The sequence below is a fragment of the Mustela erminea genome, chromosome 11 (assembly GCF_009829155.1).
Source record: "Mustela erminea isolate mMusErm1 chromosome 11, mMusErm1.Pri, whole genome shotgun sequence".
Classification (NCBI taxonomy): domain Eukaryota; kingdom Metazoa; phylum Chordata; class Mammalia; order Carnivora; family Mustelidae; genus Mustela; species Mustela erminea.
In genome coordinates, this window is record NC_045624.1 from 91,485,173 (window position 1) to 91,499,411 (window position 14,239).

Sequence of the window (14,239 nt, forward strand, 5' to 3'; positions counted from 1 at the left end):
AGGCTTTTGATTGCGTTTATTGTGCCTATTATGAAAAACACACAAATCTGAGGTAACAAGCATGGTGGCTCCCAGGTTTATAAAATAAAGTCTTCAAGGCAGTTATCTGGTTAAAGAGTTCAAGGAATGCAGTTATAAGGTGTATTGTGGCTGTACCCAGAGGCATGGGGACTGGGTGGCTGAGAGCTGGTGGACAACAATGAGGAGGTGGTGCAGAAGACTCTGTGGATGCCCCATAACCCCACCCTGGAGTCATGGCGGAATCTATTCTAGCTGCAGAGTGAAAGCTTCTGTTCGCCCAGGGGTTTGTAAGCCTGTTCCCAGATAATGACACAAGAAGAAGACACATGTGAAATGAAATAACCCAATGTCAGAAAGAAGGCTCACTAGATCCTCAGCAGATACTTTTAGGGACACCAGCCAATGGCAAGAAGTGACACCTTGTGCCGCCATGTGTTAGGAACTCTTCCCACTGCCACTGAGTGCTGGTCTCCCAAGAAGACAGATGACGATGAAGATGGAGTAGACCAGGCTCTTCAGGAGAAGGAGGAGATAGGTATAGTAGGCAGATGTGTTCCCAAGTTGCAGCTGCAGGGTGTCTAAAAGAAGCATTTCATTAATTTCACGTGTTGCTTTGAAAGGCCAGGACTTATTAATGGGCGAAGGGTGACTGTGTACACTTCTGATGACTTAGGTTAAAGTGACACACTCCCACCAGCCCAACTAGAGAATAAACACTTATATCACCATCTCCACCACCACCGTCCCCAAGACAACTCAGACACAGTTTGCTGGTCAAGTCACTCAAACACCTGAAATTCACCTAGAACATTCCCAAGTAAGAAAAAGTAAGGTTGTGTTTATAATGAATGAATCCAATGGGAAAAAGGCATTGGTGATAAATAGCTTTTACCATTACTTCTTCCCTACCATGTTTTCAAGTGAGAATAAGAAGCAATATAAGTTCTGTAGAAATTTCAGGGATAGCAATTAGCTTAAAACAGATACAACTTTGTTGGACTTTGTAACACTTCAGAATTGTGTTGGATCTTATAAATCTGACTCATGAAAAAAGAAAGAGTAAGAGGCAATATCCACTAAGTACAAACTAGCTGTTACTTATTTTGGCAGCTTTGTATGCAAAGCCTAACCTTATTTAATTCTTCAATAAACTATGAGATTATTATGATTTTCACTTCCTTTTTTACAAATTAACTGAGAACAGAGAGAGAAGGGCTGATTTCATGCAACTAGTAAGTACCAGAAGCCAGATTTCAATCCCAGCAACACGGCATTTAAGAACACGTTCTCAGCTGCTCTATATAATTCTGCATATTCACATGCAAAAAATAACAAAGACATCAAAATGATTAAGCAAAACTATAAATTAGGATGATGATAATGAAGATGGTGATGATGACGGTTACAGTCCACAAGTCCCTTGATACTGGACACGGAGGTTGGATCAGCAGGGCTAGAACCAAAGTTCATCATTACCTTTGTTCATATGTGGGGAGAAAACGCCAGGAGCTAGTACTTACGATGTAACAGCTAAGTGAGATACCTATGCTAGACATTTCACATATGTCACGTTATATCTTCTATGACTGAGTTAGGTGTTATTTGTATCATTTTTGGTGTGTTCAGAATATGTAAATGAAGGGTCCATGGACAAAAGGACGAGACCCATACAAAGGAAAAGTTAAGCAGGGTTTTATTTTGTGCCAGCACTGAGAACCAAACCCACCCGTGGGGGTCGCCTTTCACAAAGGGAAGGCAACCCCCTCCTATTCTCATAGGCCAGTTATTGAGTAAAAGCCATAGAGTTGAGCCTGGCCAATGAGAATGTGGCACACAGAGAACGTCATACAATCAAGCTAGGTTACACACGGTCGGCCAATCGGATTACACCCTACCTTATGATAGTCATTTAATTCAGCCTATCACCTTCGCTAGAATTGGCACCTTAGTTTGGCGCCTGAAAGGTGGGGCTCACATTCCTTAGCGGGTAGAGAGGTAATAGGTGTGCTTTTACGGATTGGATGTCTCCACCTGGCCAAACATATCCTGGTATCTGGACCCATTATCTCCACCATGATTGACATGTCCTGGTATTTGCGCTCCGTTATCGGGGGCTATTCGACCATATTTTACCAGCTGGCTGTATTTCACCAGCTGACTATATTTCACTGGTTCTGTTTCTAAGCACCTTCCTCTTGGGGGAAGGGGCAGGGTCAATCTAAGTTCACTACCTATATATCGGGATGGCTATTCTATGGGGATGAGGCCAGTACTGATCAAGTAAGCCCTTACAGTAAAATAGTTTAGCCATAGTCATGCAATTGATAATTAAAAGAGTGGAGTTTAAGCCCACTCTGTGGCACCAGAAGGCCTGCGCTCACACCCTTCCCCATGTGTACACCTGTCTCAGGGTCTCGGCTTTGGGAATTAGAGGAAGAATAGAAACTAAGATAGTATATGATCTTTCGATTCAGATGGTCTGGGATGAAGCCTTAGATCTTGCTGTGTGGTATGGAGACAAATAAAATCCTTCACAGTGAGTATTAGGAGAATTAAACAAAATGCACTCACAGTGCAGCACACCTTCTGTATGAGAAGCTCTCAGTGTTAGGTCATGTTATTAACCACCAGCAAGAACAATTTTTTTTATCCTAGAAGCAATCTGAAAAGCAATCCAGAAGCGATTGATATCCTGTTTTCCTCAGTCAGTAGTAACAAAGGTCACAGAAGTGAATGAATTCCATTGTTGAAAGAATTCAGATCACATCACTGCACCCCTAATTTATAGTCCTCTCACACCCAAAGCAGCATTTACTGTGTGATGATGATTCCTGAGAGATGATGGATTGTCTTAAAATATCACTCAGTCTATTGTTCAAGATCCAGCCATTCTGAGGTCTTTCCTGAAGCCAGGGCAGTTCAAGGGTGATGTTGATGAGGAGGAAAAAATGCTACAGCAGAACATAAAGGCAAACATAGACAAAATCTTGCCAATTTCATCATTCAGAGAAGATTTTGTGGAGTTAATAGCAGCAAACTCTGAAAGAAATGACTGCAAGTATTATTCAAATGTACAAATCCATTATTTGATGTGTGTCTGTGTTGTAGATAGATAGATAGGTAGATGATAGATGATAGATAACAATTAGGAGAGAGGAGCCTTTACTAATATGAGCCCCACAATTCCAGAATTGATTGTTCTGAGTCTGTGTAATTCAGTAAATCAATTTAAAATTGTATTTCTGTATATGAAGATGTTGAACTTCATGAATTATGCATTTCTTTCTTTTTTTTCCCCCCATAGCTGGAGGGTAAGTGCCTAAGACTATCTTATTTTCCTTCTGTGCTCATAACTCCTAGCACACTGCCTGCTGCAAAGTAGGTGTCATATACAAACTTGTTGAATGGAAAAATAACCAGAAACTGGCTGCTGCACAGTCCTCAGCACCCACTGTTGACTTGAAGTGATGTTACCAAGATGAATCCATCCAACCCTAGAATCACAGCAGAATCTTACATGTTGGAAGGAGTCTGGTTTAGGTAAATTTACCATCTAATCAAAAGAAAGCAGTCCTACCTTTCAAATCACACAAGCTTCAGTGTGATTCATCCCCAGATACCACACATGATTTTCTGGAGTGGTGGTATTTGCAGATATGACAACAATATGTATGAAAGCTAATACCTATTAAATGATTATTATTATGACAGACACTATGTTAAAGGTTCACATGTTTTATGTCATCTGATCCCCCAGTTACACTGATATAAGCTGAATTTGGAGGACTCCATCTTACCCAGAAGGAAATAAGATTTCAAGAGTCTATCATAGCAGTGATTGTTAGAGCCAGCCCTCAAAGGATGGTTGTGGGCGCTTAGATGAGTGAGAGCATGTGAAAAGCACCGTTTAAACTACCCCATAGAAATCTAACATAACTCCCCATTGTGCACTGTCAAACACCATCTATTCCAGATATCTTAGTCTTTCATCTTAGCCAATGACCTTTTCATTACAGATGCTCATTTTTTAAACAAATTATTTATTTATTTGAGAGGGAGAGAGTATGAGAAGGGGAAAGAGACAGAGGTAGAGGGAGAAGCAGACTCCCCACTAAACAGAGAGCCCAAGGGCACCTGGGTGGCTTAGTTGGTAAAGTGGCTTTCTTTGGCTCAGATCATGATCCTGGGTCCTGGGATCCAGCCACCCTTCAGGATCCTTGCTCAGTGGGGATCCTGCTTCTCCCTCTCCCTCTGCTTGCCTGTAGCTCCCCCTAATTAGGCCCCCCCCTCTCTCTTCCTCATTCTCTCTCTCTCTCTCTCTCTCTCGGTGTCAAATAAATAAATAAATAAATAAAAATATTAAAAAATAAACAGGGGGCCCAATGCAGAGCTCAATCCCATGACCCTGGCTGGGATTAAGACCTGAGCCAAAGGCCTGTGCTTAACCAACTGAACCACCCATTCGCCCCTGAATGTGAACTCATTTGCAGGGTTAGAATGAAGACTAAGTCACATATAGAGCCATCTGACCACACACAAAAAATGAGTTGTATTTACCCATAGTGTAGAAGACAAAATAAAACACAAAAGCACCCAACATACATGCAAAGATAAAAATCAGTAAAATGATCATTGACCACAGGATACAGGAAGAGAGAGTCGCAAGGCTCTTTTGTTTTACCCTTTTTCTTTTCTATTTTCTTTTTTATTTTTATATACATATATACATGTTTTTATCAAAAACAAAAACAAGGATGCCTGGGTGGCTCAGTCAGTTGGGCATCTGCCTTTGGCTCAGGTCATGATATCTGGGTCCTGGGATCTAGCACCACATCAGGTGCCCTGCTCAGCAGGGAATCTGCTTCTCTCACTCTCTCTCTCTCTCTCTCAAATAAATAAATAAAATCTTTAAAAAAAAGAAAATTCCATGAACCAGTATTAGAAATCTGCTATAAAATTGCATTAACAGAAATGCCTCATTATCTTTGTTGCTATGAGAAGAACTTGGAGACATTCCTTTCAGAAATGCTAAGTAAAACACATCATATACACAGGAACTTCTCCCTTACCATAATTATCACCATGAAACTTACTATACTTTTTCCTTTTCTTTGCACACTAGAGAAATCAAAACCTAACAGGATACTTCAGCCAAGGGGTTACATTAAATTTATGCCTTGCTCATTTGCTTCCTTTCTCTTAGCTATAGAAATAAAAAACTTAGGGGTGACTTATAATCTAACTTAAGTTAGTATTAGGAAAATATATAAATAAATACAATGAATATAGGAATAAATTCATCCATGTTGTGTTTTCAACAAGCATTTTCACTGGCATAATTTCATTTGATCTTCATCATAGGTCAGATAAAATAAATGTTTAACACGAATTTGGTCATTGGACAAGCTAGGAATCTGGGAAATAGCAAAAATTCAAAACTGTATAATTTTAAAAATTTAACTGGCTATATTTATAAACCTATTCATGAGTCAGGCATCATCCTATCTAGGAAGTAGAGAGGAGCTTCAAAGGCCAATAAGAAATAGGTTTTTCAAGATAGGGAGTGAAAAAGAAATTATCAGCAAGGAAACCATTGGCTGAGGCAAGGTCATCCTCCTATGGGGAATGAAGGGGGACCATCAGTAAACCTCCTAGTGCGGACCAGGAAGATCCCATATCCACTCAATAAGGTTGCACTTCTGGGTGTTGACTCTGCAGCTGGGTAGGTATGAAGATTTTAATGACTTGTGGCCTTAAGCTAACTGAGTATATTTTGAGCCTGTGGTTTTCCTTTTTAACAACTCTGCCTTTTGATCAGACTCTCAGCTGAACTGAGAGATGGGTTATAAATTGAAGGCATTAACACCACTCTCAGCACCTGCTCTGACATTCTCACAGTAATTGTTGTTCCTCTGGGTGATATTAACAGGTCTTAACCTTTTTACTTAACCCTTGTGATAGTCACAGGTTTCAATTTCAACTTTAACAATTTTTGATTTTTTTTTTTTTTGAGTTGGTCATTCTCTTCATTCGTTGAAATGTTCCAGTCTTAGCTCATTTGCTTGGAGATTACTGGCTTTGAATTTGCATGTAAAGCTTTTGAGAGGACATAACACACCAGGCAGATTATTATGATGCCTCTAAACAGGATAATTCCTCATGTTTGTCATAGTCCCCAAGACTTCAAGCAATTAAAATCAAATAAGTAAGAAAGACCCTATTAAATGAGTAACTCTGTTAAGCCACATTGTTGACACCAATATCTGATGTTATTGGGTTTTAATTTTCCCAATAATGTCCAACTTGGTATAGAACTTGGTGTTGCCTACAGCAAAGATCCATCTTGCTCAGCCAAGTCATAATCAAGGGCTATTTTATTTTCAAGAACTGCTTTGGTCAGAGTCAAAGGGTTTTGTTTGTTTGTTTATTTGTTTTTTGATTTTGGGGGGAGGCTATCCTTTGCTTTAGGAGGGTTTCTGCAGCAACTTCAAGAATGAAGTGAAAGGTCTTGACTGTACTTCTTTATAATTATCCCTCACCGAGGAAGTAGGGCCAGCCAAAGGAGTGAATCCCAGTGGTTTCTTCGTAATTCCTAACTAACTCCCAATAGAACTTTATGGTAATCAACCAATGAGATGTCTTATTGACATTGAGAGAAATTAGGACCAGGGTTATATTTTTTGCTAGGTAGCTCTGATTCCAGAGATTAGGCCTCTTGGCATACAGGAGGAGATACAGGCTATTGACAGAGTAAAGGAAAAGAAAAGAGGGAGAAAGGATTTCATATTTAAAGTATAAAGCTTTGAACCCCTGTCTAGATGAAAGCAGTCTATTTGGATGTCAACTACTTCTCTTTCCCTCAATTTGATTCAGAAACACCAGGGCCTGGGCAGGACCAGGGATCAGGTGGAGACTTCTGTAGCTATGGAATGTGTACAAGGTTCAACTATTAGTTTTATAGCAGGAACACTTGGTAATGTCCCTCTTCTACTGGAAATGTCCAGGGCTATCTTGCTCTGATGTTGTGTCTTACATACCTAATCACCAGGCTGCACCCTGTAACTGAGAGGATCCTTTAACTGTGCTCTAAGAAGGTTTCTGTAGCCTGGTGATGACAGGCTTGAGCAACAGATACTGAGGACTCACATCCAAAGGATCAGCAGAAGTTTGTACACTGAGACAATTCCAGGAAGTTTGCAAGGTGTTCCTAAAGGCTCCTGTGATTTTCCCTGTGAATTATGTGACAGTTCCCTGTGAATTATGTGCCCTAGTCACTAGAGATCACAGAAGGTGTCTCCCAAAGAGGAAACCCATTTTTAACAATGTCTTTGCCACAATGAGAACATCAGCCTCTTGATAGGGAAAGGCTTAACCCCACGCAGAAAATATACAAATAATGACAAGGTCATATTGACAACATGTACCAACTGGCAGTGGAATGAAGTCCAGCTGCAGGTGTTCAAGGAACCTAGAGGGAGGAGGCATGAAGCCTCCAGAAAGTAAGCAGTTGTTCCAGAATTATGGACCTGACAGGTTAGACAAGGGTAGCTGTTTTGTACTTTTGAGGTCTCCAACCTGTTGGTTACCAAGCCAGTTCCTCAAAACACAAAAGAAGTTTTAGATTTGTAATTTGGACTCTCCTGGGTGGCCCAGTCTGTTAAGCATCTGCATTCAGCTCATGTCCTGATCCTGGGGTGCTGGGATCAATCTCCATTTGAAACTCCCTGTTCAGTGGCAAGTCTGCTTTTCCCTCTCCCTCTGCCCCACAACTCATGGTCTACACCAAAGACTAAAAATTATGCACATATTAGTGTGTGGCCAGTAAGAGATGTTACTGAGCTCTGGCCAAAGAAGACTCTTGTGCAACACCAATTCTCCTAGACACTTCCTGAGGGTTCCACCTGGGGAACTCGGTCTGAAAGTTTAGAGGCTTGGTTGTGTGCCAAGTCAGTTGGCTTCTGGGCAAATATATTAGCTCAACAGAGCTGAAAAAAACATGCTATCTCAACTTAACACTAGCATAACACTCTGCCACCCCAAGCTGGCCTGCCCTGTAAAGCAAAATCAATTACAATAGGAGTTTGAACAAAAATAGAGTAGAGCATAGAGCCAAAAACTCACCCACAGCCATTGGATCAGGTGAGTGAAATCGTGAATTCAAAGGACTCACGGTCAACACCACTGTGTTTCGCTTTGTTTCTGAATGTCCCTGGGAGTCCATTTCAGATTCTGTCGCAGCCATCAAACCTGTTAACGAACAAAAATTGGAACTAAGTAAATGTTAAAGATATAATAGTGTTATTAATCAGTCTATAATGAATCACTCAGCATCCCTTCTAGGAAGTAGAGGGGAACTCAAAAGGGTTAGAAGAAAGGAAACCTTTTTAACAATAGTGAGGGAGAAGAAAAAAAATTCTTAGCAAAGAATCCATTGTTTTAGGCAAGGTCAGTTTCCCAAAGGGAAAGAGGGGATCCATCAGGAATCTTTCTGGGGCTGATCAGGAAATGCCCATGTTGCCTGGGTAAATGTTACTCTTCTGGAGGGTTGAAATTGTACTTGGGTTAGGTATTAAGTCTTGGTTTAGTGACTTGGAGCCTTAAAATGAGTGTTACAATTTTAGGCATGTGGATTCTATTTTTTTCCCCCAACGTTCAAGAAGACAAAGATTTACTTCAGAAATTTAAACTTGTATATAGAAAGCTCTTTACAGTTCTTGTTATGTGTTTGTTTCTCACTGCTTAAAAATTGCTTGTGAATCACAGAGAAAAGTATAAACTGGCTACTTCTTAAGAGACTTCTATAGCCTTGGTCTGTGATGTTTATTTCGGGACATTACTGAATCTACTGAGTTACTGGATCACCGTGGGCTAGGGCACTTTCAGTTGGCTGCCCACAAGGTCTAAACTGGTGTCTGCATCAATGGGGTGCCATTGGGACACCACACCTGAATCATACTTGAACCATAAGGGACCCCGAGTGATTAGGAAAAGACTATTTGCATTAGAGTAATGATCTTCATTGGGATAGTGGTTCATCTTGCATCCCTTCCAGCCTGGCATTCACTAGGACTGCAATAATGTTTGCTGAACAGCTTTACTAATTGAAAGAAATGTATTCATTTTGTAGAATGAAAGAAACTTTATACATATGAGCCTCACCCAAGCTTAATTAATGACACTTCACCTTTTTCTGGTATATAAAATTCAAATCTGAAAACCTCAATATCATACTAAAACCTCAGTAGCCAAATTACTATTTCAGGTTGAGCTGTGATTCGGCTCCATCAAATGAACACCATTTTGTGCCCTGTAACTCATTGCTGGTGGGTCATACTTTGAGTTGAGCAAGATTAAGGTGAGAAGGACTGTGATGCTGAGAAGAATATTCTTGAAAGATATATAATTGTTTTTCTTTCCTGATCAAGTAAAATCATGAAAAGTAGGCCCTCTGAATATTTCATTTTAAAAATGAGCGGGGCACTCTGGGAAAGATGGCAGAGAAGTAAGAGACCCTGTTTCTACCTGTCCCCTAAAGTGAGCTAAATATCTACTAGAACACTCTGAACACCCATGAAATCAGCCTGAGATATAAGACTATACATTTCTGGATCTCTATAGGGGCAGAAGATCATCAGTGGAGGGGAAAAGCAGAGTGGGAGTGTTCAGAGTTGTATCGGAGGATAAACAGAAGGGGAGGGAGCCACCAGAAGCAACATATTGGGAAATAATACAACAATATTAAAGTGTCCTGTGCTTGCAGACCATCATTAAATTGAAGTCTGGTTAAAAGTACACAAAAAGAACAAAGGGTCTTGAGGAACAATTGGTAGAATTGGGCGGCCTCAGGCACAAACCTAAGCCCATGGTTCAAGGGTGGTCACAGCTTGCACCCACCCAAGCCTGAGAGACACTGACAGGGGCTCTGCCAGTGGTCCCTGAGAACGCAGCTTTCCACTTCTTGTACCACCACTGGTGCTGGGCATACCCCTACCCACAACTGAGAGCCTCGTACAAGCTCCTACCTGAGGTCCCTGGGCCCACAGCCTTCCATGACCTGCACTACCACTGGGTCGGAGTGCACCCAGGATGGGCATGGACTCCAGACAGTCAGCAACAACAGTCACCAGAATCAGGCTCAGCTGGACCAATATTGCTCACTGTTTTAGGGCACTGGGGTGCAGAGACAAGTGTGGACCTCAGGGTGACTACCGAGGTGGTGGATGGGAGTAGGCAATGCCTGTGGCATTTTGCAGTGTTCAATGGAGTTTGCAAAGGGGAAGTCTGTATTCTGAACAATCCAGAGAGGAGTAGACTGAGACTTCTCTCTGAGGCAGAGGTCTGGGTGTGGACAGTTTACTTTGCACTAACCCTCCAAAAAGCCACAAAAGGCCATGTAAGAACAAAAGCCTCCAGACAAAAGCTTGAAAAGCTGGTTTCACAGAGCCCAGCCCCTTGACAGGTGGCAGGGCAACTCAGCCCAGGCAAGACTGACTGAAAAACAATGCACAGACCCTGCCCCCAGAAGACAAGCTGAAAGAACAAGAGGACAATAACCACAGGATCTCCATAAAACTGTAAAACCCCAACAATAAGGGTAAAACAATATATTAAGACCCCAGTATTACCCCCAAACCTGTATATTTCATAAACAAATTTTTAAAAATTTGTTCTCATTCTTATTTTGTTATTTTTTAAAATAACTCACCACTACAACTAGATGTTTAATACAGCACATTACATAATAACTTTTTAACTTGAACTTTTTTCTTACATATACGTGTTTCTTTTTTAAAAAATATGTATATATAGATAGATATAGATATAGATGATAGATAGATGATAGATAGATAGATAGATAGATAGATAGATATAAGCTTCAAGGTAGTCTCCCCCCCCCCATTCAATACTACCATTATATATAAACCAGTTTTAATTTCCCTGTATTTCTGGAAAGTTGAGTCCTTTAACAAAAATAACAAGATACACTCAGGATGAACTGAAATAACCTTCCTCACCCATATCAAGGCTTTATAAACACCTTTCCCATCTTATTTTGTCAGTGTTTATGTGTAGTTGTTTATGTTTATGTATTGTATAAATCTTATTCTTGGAGCTCATTTTGGCTGCTTTTTTTTTTTTTTCTTGGTCTCCTTTTCTTTTATGTAAGTCTTACTTATGTGAATCTTACTTACTTACTTACGTTTACTTATGTAAATCTTACTTTTGAGGCTCATTGTGGCTGGGTTTTTTCTCCCCTTTTTTTCTCCTTTTCTCTCTCTGTTTATCTTTCTTCTTTCTTTTTGGTGGGGATTTCCAATTGCTCCAAAACTGTCCAAGGTGCACCTTGACTAGATCATGCTTGATATATCCAATGTATATCCCCTCAACCATCTCTCGCCAAGATGACTAGGAGGAAGAGCACCCAAGAGAGGAGAAATTCAGAGACTATGACCTCTGCCACAGAACTATTGGATATGGACATAAACAATATGTTGGAAATAGAATTCAGGGTAGCAATTATCCAGACAATGGCTAGGTTGGAGAAGACCATTAGTGGCAAAAAAAGAATCTTCAAGGATAGAAGTAAGAGTTGATCCAGCAGAAATTAAAAATGCTATCAATAAGATCCAATCTAATCTCAATACTCTAACAGCTAAAGTAAATGTGGCAGAAGTTTGAAGTAATGATCTAGAAGACAAGCTGAATAGAAAAGAAGTATCAGGAGGAGACCTAGAACAAATAGCTTAAAAGCCATGAAAACAGAATTAGGGAAATAAATCACACCATGAAACATCCAATGTCAGAATAATTGGGATCCCTGAAGGTGTGGAGAGAGAGAGTGAGGACTAGAAGATATTGTTGAAAAAATACTGGATGAAAATTTCCATAATCTGGCAAATAGAACAAGTGTTTGCTTCCTAGAGGCAGAGAGGACACGCCCCAGAATCAACAAGTCTAGAAAGAGCTCCAGACAGTGATTTGTGAAAATCATGAGTCATAAAATCAGAGAGGATGTGTTAAGGACAGTTAGGGGAAGATTCCTATGTACAGTGGAAGGACTAGCAGAATAACGTCAGACCTGGTCCACAGAAACCTGGCAAGCCAGGGCACTAAGTGAGAAGAACATGCAGCCAAGAATACTTTATCCAGCAAGGCTGACATTCAGAATGGATGGAGAGATAAAGAGCTTCGAAGAACGGCAAGGTTTAAGAGTATGCGTCCATAAAGCTGGAACTACAAGAAATATTAAGGAGGTTTCTATAAAAGAAGAAAGAACCCAAGAGTGACACAGAACAGAAATTTATGGAGACAATCTATAGAAACAAGGACTTCACAGGCAACATCATGACAATAAAAACTTATCTTTCGATAATCACTCTCAATGTGAACGGCTTAAATGCAGCCATAAAATGGCACAGGGTTGTAGACTGGATAAAACGACAGGACCCACCCATATGCTGTCTATAGGAGACATATTTGGAAACTAAAATAAAACCAGACTGAAACTGAAGCGATAGAGAGCCATCGTTCAGGCCAACGGGGTTCAAAAGAAAGCTGGGGTAGTGATTCTTATATCAAATAAATTAGATTTTAAGCTAAGGACTGTATTCAGAGATGCAGAAGGACATGACATCATTCTTAAAGGGTTTGTCCACCAAGAAGATCTAACAATTGTAAATATTTATGCCCCTACCATTGGATCAGTCAACTATATAAGACAGCAGTTAATCAAAATAAAGAGTCATAATGATATGAATGCATTAATTGTAGAGGATCTTAACACACCACTGCCAGCAACAGAGAGATCATCTAAGCAGAAAATCAACAAAGAAACAAGATCTTTGAATGATACATTGGATCAGATGGACCTCGTAGATATATATACAAAACATTCCACCCTAAAACAATAGAATACTCATTCGTCTTGAGTGCACATGAAACTTTCTCCAGAATAGACCACATACTGGGTTGCAAATCAGTGCTGAACCAATACCAAAACACTAAGATTATTCTCTGCATGTTCTTAGAACACAATGCTTTGACGTTGGAGCTCAACCACAAGAAAAAGTTTGGAAGGAATTCAAACACTTGGAGGCTGAAGACCATCCTGCTCAAAAATGTTTGGATCAACCGGAAAATCAAGAAAGAACTTAAACCAATCAAGGAAACCAATGAGAATGAAGACACCTCAGTCCAAAACCTACAGGATATGACAAAGGCAGTCCTAAGGGGAAAATATATAGTCATCCAAGCCTCGGTCAAAAAAATTCAAAAATCCCAAATACATAAACTCTCCTTACACCTTAAAGAATGGGGAATCAAAAGCCAATGAAGCCAACCCAAACACAAGAACTAAAATAATTAAGATTAGAGTAGAGATTAATGAGTTAGAATCTAGAGATACAGTAGAACACATCAACGAAATAGAAGCTGGTCTTTGAAACAATTAATAAGGTTGATAAGCCACTGGCAAGATTGATCCAAAAGAAAAAAGAGAGGACCCAAACGAACAAAGTTATAACTGAAATGGGAGAGATCACAACTAACACCAAGGAAATAGAAACAATCATCAGAAGTTGTTATCAACCACGGTATGGCAGTAAGTTAAACAACATAGAAGTGCATGCATTCCTGGAGACCTATAAATTCCAAGACTGAAACAGGAAGAAATGGACAACCTGAATAGACCAATATCTCATAACGAGATTGAAGCAGTGAATTGAACCCTCACAATAAACAAGAGTCCAGACCTGACAGATTCCCTGGGGACATCTATCAAACATTCAAGGAAGAAATAATACCTATTCTCCTGACATTCTTTCAAGGAATAGAAACAGAAGGAAAACTTCCAGACTCTTTCTATGACGGCACCATTACCCTAATCCCCAAACCAGGTAAAGCCCCCAACAAAAAGAATTTTAGATCAATATCCCTGATAAATATGGATGCCAAGATTCTCAACAAGATTCTAGCAAATAGGATCCAACAATACATTAAAGAGATTATCCACCATGACCAGGTGGGATTTATCCGTGGGATGCAAGTTTGGTTCAACATTTGCAAATCAATCCACATGATAGAACAAATCAATAAGAGAAGAGAGAAGAAACACATGGTCCTCTCAATTGATGCAGAAAAAGCATTTGACAAAATGCAGCATCCTTCTGTGATTAAAACTCTTCAGAGTATAGAAATAGAGGGAACATTCCTCAACTTC

The 14,239-nt window shown here is 40.1% G+C and overlaps 1 gene segment (V, D, J or C); it reads right to left on the reverse strand.

Moving 5' to 3' along the window:
- Positions 1–14,239, reverse strand: part of LOC116568650 — a 51,704-nt gene continuing 37,465 nt past the window's right edge. Inside the window, 3 exon segments of the C gene segment in view lie at positions 1–599; positions 3,013–3,060; positions 8,143–8,268. Coding sequence covers positions 457–599; positions 3,013–3,060; positions 8,143–8,268 — 317 coding nt within the window.